At 40.3% G+C, this 11,345-nt stretch overlaps 1 protein-coding gene across 3 annotated transcripts; it reads left to right on the forward strand.

Moving 5' to 3' along the window:
- Positions 1-724: 724 nt before the first annotated feature.
- On the forward strand, positions 725-10,134 carry ccnt2a (cyclin T2a). Of its 3 annotated transcripts, XM_017695062.2 has the most exons (10): positions 725-929; positions 3,147-3,228; positions 4,747-4,875; positions 5,217-5,277; positions 5,661-5,723; positions 5,950-5,995; positions 8,134-8,297; positions 8,450-8,520; positions 8,633-9,698; positions 9,818-10,134. In XM_017695062.2, the coding sequence occupies exons 1-10, from the start codon at positions 766-768 to the stop codon at positions 9,883-9,885; spliced, it is 1,914 nt and encodes a 637-aa protein (XP_017550551.1). In that variant the 5' UTR covers positions 725-765; the 3' UTR covers positions 9,886-10,134. The 3 variants fall into 3 exon arrangements, 2 of the variants coding, with proteins under 2 accessions (XP_017550551.1, XP_017550550.1); XM_017695061.2 differs by having other exon boundaries at positions 8,633-10,134; XR_005130408.1 differs by lacking the exons at positions 8,450-8,520; positions 8,633-9,698; positions 9,818-10,134 and having other exon boundaries at positions 5,950-6,388; positions 8,134-8,264.
- Positions 10,135-11,345: the final 1,211 nt, after the last annotated feature.

Genomic DNA, 11,345 nt, shown 5'->3' on the forward strand with positions numbered 1-11,345 from the left:
AGGTGTGGTAGGGAGGTCATACAGGCACGTGGAGGCCACACACAATACTGAGCCTCATTTTGACTTGTTTTAAGGACATCACATCAAAGTTGGATCAGCCTGTCGTGTGTTTTTCCACTTTAATTTTGTGTGTGACTCCAAATCCAGGCCTCCATTGGTTAATAAATTTGATTTCCATTGATGATTTTTGTGTGATTTTGTTGTCAGCACATTCAACTTTGTACAGAACAAAGTATTCAATTAGAATATTTCATTCATTTAGATCTAGGATGTGTTATTTGAGTGTTCCCTTTATTTTTTTAGCAGTGTGTATATGTGTATATATATATATATATAAAATCATTATGAAATATATAAAATTTGTTTATTCAAATATTAACACTTCTCAGTAAATAAACCCATATTACACAAATAAGTAGATTTTGAAAATGTGTCTTGGGTGCCTACGAGCTTCGCACAGTACTGTGTGTTTATATATATATATATATATATATATATATATATATATATATATATATATATATATATACTTTATATATTTACTTGCTCAAACAACACTGTAAACACTGGTTTGTAATTTTAAGCTCAACCTGGAGAAAGGCTTTTGGAGAAAAACCACACATACATTTGAAAAACTACAATTCCTATGTAGCGATAGACCGTCCGACAACATGCCGCCTGATGTATAAGCCGGAGCGTGCGGACCCGGATGTTGTGACGCTATCACGTTCCGTGCGCCGTCTCTGTTCAGCTTGTTGAAGCGCGATGGCGGCGAGCCGGGGATCTTCTTCATCTTCCAGGTGGTTCTTCACCCGGGAACAGCTAGAAACGACGCCGTCGAGACGATGCGGAGTAGAACCGGATAGAGAGCTCTCTTACCGACAACAGGCGGCCAATCTCATTCAGGACATGGGACAAAGGCTCAACGTGTATCCTTCACTTAGCCATCGGTTCGCTTGTTAGCATGCTAAGGCTAAAGCTAGGCTGCGAGCAGACGCGGGTATTAAAATACTACCTAACTCGAGCGCTTAACCAGCGAGTGCAGTTTTTAGTGGAAATCTGTTCTTGTGTGCTAATGAGAACACAAAGAAAGTGCAGGTTAAATTTCTACAAACTGTTCAAGTGTCCTAGCTAGTTAGCTAGAAAGCTAGTGCGCTTGATGAGGCTGGTTCGCCTGCTTCTGATTCGAATTTTCCCGTTCCACCTTAAATGGCGCAGCAGTTACATTCTGGTGTCTCGGGCTGCACTAATTCGAGGTGGAACGGTACAATTCGAGTAAGAAGCTGGCCGTCAGAATGCTACGCACAAGCGAACGGTTTAAAGTGGAATTGGACCAATTTCTTCAAAATGTCTTCATAGTTCAGTTTTTGAGATGTAAACAAAGTCTTTCAGTGTGCTTTGATTTAAAACGGTTACTTGTACAGACATTGCATTGTAGAGAGATTTCTTTACAGTGGTGGTGATAGCAACCAGGGGTCTCCAAGTTTACAACGTAGACATTTTATTTACTGTCCAGAACGACCAGTGATCCCGTTTTCTCAGTGTTTATGTTTTTACATGTAACGTTGCAGATGGTAAAATAGTCAGATAGTCCGGTCTGCGTTAAAGAAAGAGGTTTTCTTTGCCTCACAGCACCCTGCATATCTTCCTCAACCATGAGTGGATTAAAGAAAAGTTCATTTTAAGTAAAAAATGATCTCAAAGCTGTATGAAAACAGTAGCAGACATCAGACAGTGCGTTCATAACCGCTTCATGTAATCATTTTCTGTGCGAGAGCTGTTAGAGATGTACGCCTTGTTACTATCACCACCACTGTAAATTTCTCTAGAATGGAGCATTTCACACCAAACCACTCTGAATGACTGTGTTTACGTCTTAACCATTTGATTATGCAGAGCGTTTGAAATATCAGTGGGATTGCCCTTTTAAGTAGGCATGTCTAAGGTAGAAAACAGGGGTCCTATGCTGTATGGAAAAGTATGGAATTTGATTTTGATAGTATTCAGATCTGGATAAGTATGGAAAAAAGAAACAAGAGCACGGACAATGTGTGTGTTTTCATAGAGAATTTCTAAAAATAAATTGATCAAACAAGTAGACCAGAATTTTTCCATGCTGTTTAGAGCAGGCAGGCAAAATGTTTGCATTTTGACAGCGCAAAGCAGTGCGAGTGTGATGTTGTTGAAAGCGAGGCAAGAAGTATGGCGTGCGACTGAACGCACACTCCTACGCAGAGCTGCCTCTGTGCCTGTATGTCACAGCCGGCAAAACCGCTCTTTCCCAAGTGCCTTGTATCTGTACTAGATATATATACATACATAACCTGAGAAATAACCAAACGTTTAAGGTTGTCCGAGCCTTTGATTCAAGCAGTGATTAGAGTAGTTATCAGAAAAGTAAGTGATCTGTCTTTTCTACGTAAGGAAAACACATGGCTGCGTTCAACATCTTTTCCATGGGCACAGTGAATAAACAAGGCTGCACAGCCGCCGCGAAAATGAAATAGAACTTTTGCCAACTCCTTTTTAGCTCTTCTTTATAAAAGAGACTAAGAAGTATGAAAAGGATAATAATGTTTATTTTCATATGTAAAGGGAACATGAGTATAGGTAGCTCTGGTTAGTTTACTTCCTCTTTGGGCAGAGATGTTTGGAAGTGGTACGTCTTCCAGCTTTCTGCCTAAGACTGTGGACCAAATGGCCACAGTGGGTAAATGCAAGTTTTCTCAGAGCTGGAAAAGGTCAGAAAGATCCACTGACAAACCTGGAAATGTGAGTTTGGAAAAGTATGGCATTTTGAAAAGGAAAATGTGTAGGAATCCTGAGAAAAGCTGTGGCGCTTTATGTATTTCACAGTCTAGCTAGCTAAAGCCTAGGTAAAGGATTCTGTTATTGTTATGATGTCAAGATTGGGTGTATATATATATATATATATATATATATATATATATATATATATATATATATATATATATATATATATATATTATAATATACTGAACCATATTCAGCAAAATATCCATCAGTCATAAAATCTTAACAGCAGTTGTGTGGGTTTGTAACTCCATCACGTTAGCCATCTCTCTGGAGCAAGTCGTGAAGACATGGACACACTCAGGCGTTTCAGTCCTTAATTCTTGTTCCAGTTCCCAGCTCACAATAAATACTGCAATTGTTTACATGCACAGATTTTATATGTACCACTCTTTCACCAAATTCCACAGAAATGTGAGTATTGCTTCTCTAAACTGCCCTAATTCCCAGTAATCTTAAATGTTACACAGTTTGTAAGACCTAATGCTTTTTTGATGTTCTACCTCTAAAGTTTGCTTGACAAAATATTTTTTGCAAGATAGAAATAATGAGATGGTCATGTTACAAGTTTGTAGTTGGAGTGGAAATATCCAAAAAGTATTTAAAACTCAAGGAGCATGAGATATGCAGTAAAATGTAAAGTTGCCCTGTTTAACTGTTTTGTAAGCTGTAGTACTATTCAGGCTGGATTACTTTTACATTGGGAAGTGAAGTAAAGTAAATGTAGGGGGCAGACATGGGCTGGAGGTTAGGGAACTGGCCCCGTGGCTGGAAGGTTGCTGGTTCAATCCCCAGCGCTGACAGTCCATGACTGAGGTGTCCTTGAGCAAGACAACTAACCCCAGTTGCTCCCTGGGCGCCGTGGATAGGGCAGCCCATGGCACGTGTACTCACTGCCCCTTAGTGTGTGTGTATTCACTAGTGTGTATGTGCTGTTTCACTTCACGGATGGGTTAAATGCGGAGGTGGGATTAAAAAAGTATCACTTAACTTACCACAGCACGTCTGTTTAAGAAATTCGCATGAGATGAGAAATCTTGATATAAATTAAGAGATGAGTGATTTCTCAATTCATTCACTGTAATCTCACACAAATAGATACAGACACACTCACGAGTGAAAACACACGTCCTAATATTTGTAAAAGTAATTTTCTTCAAGCTATCCGTCTGTCTAGTTGCCTTGTGAATGACGCATCATTGAGGTGGGATAACACCTATCAGCTTGATTTGATCCACAGAGAAATTAAGTAAATAGAGGTAGGCAGTGTAATGTCACAATACTTCAGGAAGGTTTTTACGGTACACAATGTGTCATGATATTTATTTTTTGCTGACATCTAATAAGTTAAAACAAACAAAATAGTGCCACATTTTTAAAGTATTGTCAAAAACTGTGAATCCAATTGCTTGTATTTAACACTTCACATGCTGTGAAGTGCATAAAATCCAATTAAACAGGACTAGTGCTGCTCTCTTTTTAATCAAACATGCAGTTGGAAAGTGATTTTTACGTGCTGTCACTGTTCATGAAATGCACAGAAAGGACAATTTTATGTAATTTATGATGATAAATATGTAGTCATGTAGCCCAGCTCTACAAGTAAATGTTTCTTTGAGTACTTCTATTTAGTGAAAGCCTTAATAATCTGACGTTATTTCTGCAAGTCGTTTCATAGTAGGTAATGGGTGCTGGAGTCTTTATTGGCATGTGAGCTTGCAGTCTGTAAACATTACTTGACTTGGCATATTCAGTAGGAACTAAATTAACAGAGAAATGGCAGTAATAATTACATTTACCTAACCTCTCTGTGTAAAGCTAATCCTGTCTGAATAATTCTTAGGTTATCTGAGGATTTATGATTCTGCTACATCATTTTTAGGTAGGATTGTATAAATGATAGTTGTCTTTTTCTTGCCCGGGGGGGCCCAGATCATCTCTCCAACCACGTTATTCCTGGCTGCAAAGGTGGAGGAGCAACCACGAAAACTTGAACATGTCATAAAAGTGGCGCATGCTTGTTTGAACCCTCAAGAGCCTCCGTTGGACACAAAGAGTAATGTAAGTCTGGGTAGTTCTGGGTATTGTAGCTCTATTTTTCTTATGACATATTTCAGCATGATCCCGTCACCCCAAACCCCTGCTTAGTTGGTGTAATACTGACTCTTATGGTAACCAGAATTTAAATTTCAGGGTGATGTTTATTAGACAGATGATATTGTCATAGTGGGCTCTGAGTAAACTGATAGGGATCCAATCGATAGCAGTTAGCTTCCAGAAGGCATACGTCAGTTGCCAAAGCTGTCAACCCATGTACAGAGTGGTTGATAATACTGTGGGTTCTAGTTTATGAGGAAAGACACATTACAAGCATCATGTAATGATTGTCTATTGAACTTTAGGCGTACCTCCAGCAAGCTCAAGAGCTGGTGATACTTGAAACCATAGTGCTGCAGACTTTAGGTAAGTGTAAGACTGTCTAAGGGTATGAAGTATGTTGAAAATGTCCATTGCAGTCAAAAGACGACAGCTTTGTGAGCTCTGGAATGTGCTAAAGCCCACACCCACATAGCCTGTTTGCCGGCCATTTGAATGAACCATCTGTGTTCTGACTGTTCTGGATGTATGGTCATTTACTTCATCTGAAACAGGATGAAATGCTAAAGTGAGACCCAAAACTGACCCTAGTTGTCTTCTTTGATGTTACAGGATATTATTCTGTAACTCTAGCCAACTACTGTCATCCTTAGGCTTATTTGGACGTTGCTGCATTTTGTTTTTGTCTTTGACAAGATTGTGGCGTTACATTTGAGCCATATATGATGCTTGTGTGCTTTCTGTTGCAGGGTTTGAAATTACTATTGAACATCCTCATACTGATGTTGTGAAATGTTCCCAGCTAGTGCGAGGTACAGACTTTGTTCGTTTTCTACACTTTTCTCATAAATAGATTTAAGAATACCGTTTTTGTGTGATAAACCATTGACCTTTAAGCTATGGCTAAACATGAAGTACAGTACAAGGAGAGGTAACTCATGTATTAAATATTGTATAAATTTTTTGCAGTCCCCTTTAATTTTTTTTCCGGCCTTACGCTTTCTCCTTTGTTTCTTGTTTTTTTTTTCCCTTCCACAGCAAGCAAGGATCTGGCACAGACTTCCTATTTCATGGCTACCAACAGGTTGTTATCCTGAACCTCATTTGTTGCACTGTGACTGCACACTATAGCTTCCTTTACTGCAGGTTCCCCTTATGGTGTCCAGCACCCTCTTTGCGCCGGGGGCTACCGGGATGCCTCTCCCTCTCCAAAAGCCCTCAGACAGGGCCAAGGGAGGGAGCCCCTGGCGGTACCGGCCCCGGTTGCAGTGCGGTGTATTGTACGAGGGATCACTGTTGGCACAAAGGGGTCAAATGCACAATGTGAAGTGTAGTGGTGCCCTTGAACCTCACGTTTGCTCGGTTACAGAAGTGCATTTGTCTTTAAAAAAAGAAAAAAGAAAAAAAAAGACACTTTGGTAGCCTGAATAGCAGCTAAAGGTTACACAGATGTAAACATTACATAGAGGTCCTCAAGGTAAGTACCTAGACTTTGATGATTTTTTTTTTCTAAATTTTTTTAAGTGCTGTTGATGTTGAATTGCATTTGCTTGCTTTTTTGCCTGATGTTTTTGCACATATAGATTTTTTTTTTTTAGTGATTTTGTTTTTGAAATCGTAACTCGTAACTAGTTGTTTTTGTTTTTTGGGTGTTTTTTTTTTATTATTTATTTATTTATTAAACCCATTAAGGACCTATTTTATGACTAGAACTACTCTGAATTAGAAGTAATTTGATTGCATATTATTGCATTATCAAAGCTAAGGTATGTCCTGAGAAAATGTAAAGGTCCTCAAAGGGTTAGTCGTAGTGCTCCCTCTCTTGGTTTATATTATAATTTGTGTCAGCAGTAGGCAGTGCTTTTTAAGCCAATATTGTTGTTATTTCACTTTTAGTAGTAAGGCGTTATACAAGTAGGCTATATTTAATCAAGGATATGACTGCATTACCTAGAGATATTTGTTTCTAACTGTAGAACTACTCAATGTTTGGATGTGGGACTGCTGATCGCTAAACACATTCTCTCTGATTTTGGTCGTGTCCTGAATTGAGTTACATGTTCTTCATGAAGCTCTTTGTCAGAAATAAGGTCTGATGAAGTGATCTAAACTGGGACTTGTTCCAGTGTAAAACTAAGGCATGAGCAGGTTCAGTCAACTGCTTTGACATTTCTCATCGTGCTAAAACAGTGAAAAATTGTTTTGGTTTTTTTTTTTTTTTTTTTTTTTGTTGTTTTTTTTTTTTGTTTTTTTGTGACCGGTTTTCTTTGTAAGTGTAGATTAAATTTGATAACATTTGAAAAACTTACAGCTACAGTCCTACTTGGATGTTTGTTAATTTGGAAAAAGTTAAGTCCTCAAAACTTAAAAGTTCCTAAGGTTTTAAATGCAAGGTCATTTGGGATATGCTGTAAGTCCCTGTTCCAAACATTGAGCTTGTTCCATGGCGCAAGGTTACCATCCATCTTTTACCTTGACTTTCTGACCTTAAAATTTGCCTTTGGACAGTGTGGCCTGCAGTTATTCTTGAAGATTTCAGAAGGATGAGATACTCCATAAGTTTCTGTTGTAGCTAGAACAGTGCTGTTAGGCATTAACACACAAAGTTTCATTTGTTCCTATTGTATGTGCAATACTGAAAATATCATCTTGGGACAGTTCATCCATTAACAAAGATTTTGATTCAGTAGTAAAATATTTTGTCACTATTTTGGTAAATAAAATGGATGGTAACCATGTGCTCCCTGTACTCTAGTATGTTAACCCATGAGCCTTTTGTCCCTCTCAGGGCAGTAATTGCATGGCACTGGAAAACATGAAAGTGTCTAGTGTATTGTATTTGCTTATTTGATGCTGTCATGTTGGTTTGTTTTTAATGTAGCAAACCCATTATTTTGCTTCTGTATCATTGAAAAGACTAAACTGGTTGTCCAGTCATGGGTTTGTTTGTAATCATCATAGTGTTTTATTGTCTAATCAGAAGGAAGTGCTGTTTATGTGATGTTAGTTAGACCAAGCAGTCCCCTTGTAGACATGTGTCTCAGAGGTGTACATGGAAGCCAAAACTGGCTCCTATTCTTTATGAAATAGCATTTGAGTGCCTTTACCTTTTAAGCTTGGCCTTGCAGATTTGTAAGTGCTTTAATAAAAGTGTCTGATTTGTGTCCACAATGGCTGATGAAGGCCTGCCCTCTTTTTGTCCTTTTTCTCTCCTACATGCAGCCTCCACCTCACCACCTTCTGTCTGCAGTACAAGCCCACAGTCATTGCCTGTGTCTGCATCCATCTGGCCTGCAAGTGGTCTAACTGGGAGATCCCTGTGTCCACTGATGGCAAACATTGGTGGGAGTATGTAGACAGCTCAGTCACACTTGAGTTACTAGATGGTGAGTGATGAGTGCTTTACATATATCTTGGGATCCATTTGTAGTATTGGCATGAGCTAGTTGTTGATGACCACCACAGATGAAACCCATATACCTTAGCATGTTATATTTGTGTGTATTTTAATAGAGAGATGTGACATTTGCTCTTGCAGAATTGACACATGAGTTTCTGCAGATTTTGGAAAAGACTCCTAGTCGGTTGAAGAGGATTCGGAACTGGAGGGTAATGCTAATCAATTTAAAGAAGTGCATGCTATTCATTTGTGCTTGTTTTTCTTTTATATCATCTTTATTTAGTTAAATCATTAAAAAAAATTTGTTCTGGTTGTTGTCAGGCAACGCAAGCTGCCAAGAAGCCTAAAGCAGAAGGCCAGTCATCGGAGAGTGGCTCTTTTGCAGGCTCTTCCTTAACCCAAGACCAGTCTGTGGTAGACGCCATTCCTGGAGTGTCCACGAACGCAACTTTCCCCAAAGCCCATACGTCATTCCCCGTTTCTCTGCCTGGCAACCCAGGTGCTGCCCTTTCCTTGGATTCTATTGCTAACATGCAGGGTGCTTCCTACACTTTCACAGCCCCCAGTGACTGGCCCCAGGACCAAGGGCGCTCGGACTCGTACTCTCTCAAACAGATCCCTCTCCATTCCTCGCTGCTGGGTCACCCGCACCGGCCTGACAAAAGCGTGGAGTTCAACCCAGTCAAACAGGATCACAAGGCCAACAGTGGTGGGAAGCAGCAAGCTCCTGTTTACCCACCGCCTGCACCTCAGACGCAGAAAATGTCTCTGGAGAAGTACAAGGAGAAACACGCAGCAGAACTGGCAGCGCAGAAACGTAGGCAAGAGCAGCAGCTGCAGCAACAGAGCACTGAGGTGGAAGGCAAGGATTCATTTACGGGCTCGGGTCAGGCTGAGCACCGCAAACACCCTCAGCCTCACCTTCAAGGGTCTAGCAGCAGCAGCTCCTCTACCGCCTCTCCCCTTAAGATGAAACTGCCCTTGCCAGCCCAGGACAAGCTCCAAGGTGACAAACGGGAGAAGGGAAGCTCGTTAAAGCTCCGCCTTCCAGTTCCTGCTCCTCCAGCCGAGAAAGGTAGCACGAGCAAAGAAGAGTTGAAGATGAAGATTAAAGTTTCATCTGAACGGCACAGCTCCTCAGACGAGGGTGGTGGCAAGAGCAAACATTCTAGTCCAGTGGTGAGCAAGGAGAAACACCGGGACCACTCGGCCCACCGGCACCACCACCACAAGCACGGCCACTCTCACAGCGGCAATGGTCGAAGCCCCCTGGCAGGTCTTGGCAGCGACGGGGCAAGCTCCGGCTCTTCACGCAAGAGGACGCACGCCGACCCCAGCCATAACCACCACTCCTCCAAAAAAAGCAAAAGCTCCAAGAGCGGTGCAGGTAGTTCCTCTCATTGTTCCTCTGTACAGCAGTGTGTGTCGTCTCGCAGCTCTGTTCTTAACCTTGCCTTCCCCCCTCCTCCTCCTCCTCCTCCTCCTCCCCCTCCTGTCGCACACCAGGTGGGCTTCGGACATCTCAGCAACCTAGTGAAACTGGACAAGAAGCCAGTGGAGAGCCACGGCCCTGAGGGTGCCGCTCGGGCCACTAGCGCTAATGGCATACACACAGACTATAAAGACTCTTTCGATATGCTTGATTCGCTGTTAAGTGCCCAAGGAATGAACTTGTAGAGAGGGAAAGGGGGATGAAGCAAAAAATGAAGACCGAATCTTAGGTATTATCCTTAAGAGGAAGGAAGAAAATATGAATGTGAGTGAGAGTAAGAACTAATAATAAAATGCTTCCCGATCTTCTGATCTCTTGGCAGTTCGGTTCAGTCCTGCCTATTTCTTTATGTGTAATTGCTGCTTTGTCCTCCATAGTTTCAAATGGATCATGATGAGTGAGTGAGAGTGAGTGAGTGAGTGTGTGTGTGTGTACGAGAGAGATGGGGCCATCCTAGTGCAAGTAAGTGTATTCTTTAATTCTCCACAGGATAAAAAGTATTACGAATGCTGTAAAGCATGAAAGGTGCAATTTCTTTTTCTCCCCTTTCTAATTTAAGTGATATTTACTTAAGACACTGAAGAAATACTGTCCTCCTAGTCCTAACTAACATGTGCCCTGCGTTATGTTTGGATGTATTATTATTATTATTATTATTATTATTATATATATTTTTTTTAATTAGGTAAGGAGGTGCTGAAATGGGCCATTGTGGAATTTTTTTTTTCCTTTTAATAACTTGTAGTGTATGTATGATGTGCATGTTATAACCATCAAAGGGATGAAGTAGAATGCTGTTTACAGAAAGTGGAGGTAAATGTACATACATTTTTGTATGTTAAAAGCTATACCATAAATACTCAGGTTTGGAGCTGCTTGTATTACTCATAGATATATATATATATATATATATATATATATATATATATATATATATATATATATATATATATATATATATATATATATATATATAAATATAAAAATTACCAGGTGGGAAAATGACATTCGCAAATCGCTACCAGAATCGGTCATTGGTGATTCTATCTGCAGCATTCCAGTGATGTTTGAGAGCCTGCATTCTGCATGGCTGCCAGGAGAGGGCACAATCCTACATCATCCTGTGCAATCCAGAACCCACCGATCACCTGGCATGTTGTCAGAGGCCATGCAATTTGTACTAATTAATCTTTTTTTTTCTTCTTCTTCTTTTTTCCACCTCCAAGATGACCTTAAGCTGGACGCCAAAGGCTGTGCCTCAGAAAAGAAAAATAAACAAACAAAAAAAAGGACAAGTGTAGTACTATGAAGTTTACATAACTTTTGCTGTGAAGTGCATTTAAAAAAAATCTTGGCTTGATGTTAGAACTCACATGTACAAAGTTGTAAATCAATAATGGACGTGTTGAATCATAATTGTTGGATAAGAGGCGACTAGAACTTGTTATATCAGTGTTGAATCAATGGGTCTCATTCTGTCTCACATTCACAGGTCAGCACACCATCATTTCATCCTTTTTTGTACAAGGACCTCCCCCCCCC

The sequence above is a fragment of the Pygocentrus nattereri genome, chromosome 6 (genome assembly GCF_015220715.1).
Source record: "Pygocentrus nattereri isolate fPygNat1 chromosome 6, fPygNat1.pri, whole genome shotgun sequence".
Classification (NCBI taxonomy): domain Eukaryota; kingdom Metazoa; phylum Chordata; class Actinopteri; order Characiformes; family Serrasalmidae; genus Pygocentrus; species Pygocentrus nattereri.

Excerpts from the sequence above, each read along its gene's own strand:
- ccnt2a (XM_017695061.2), top strand. The coding sequence starts at position 766 with ATGGCGGCGAGCCGGGGATCTTCTTCATCTTCCAGGTGGTTCTTCACC. Across the intron at positions 5,278-5,660 it reads CATAGTGCTGCAGACTTTAG|GGTTTGAAATTACTATTGAA; the intron begins GTAAGTGTAAGA and ends TTTCTGTTGCAG. Across the intron at positions 5,996-8,133 it reads TATTTCATGGCTACCAACAG|CCTCCACCTCACCACCTTCT; the intron begins GTTGTTATCCTG and ends TCCTACATGCAG.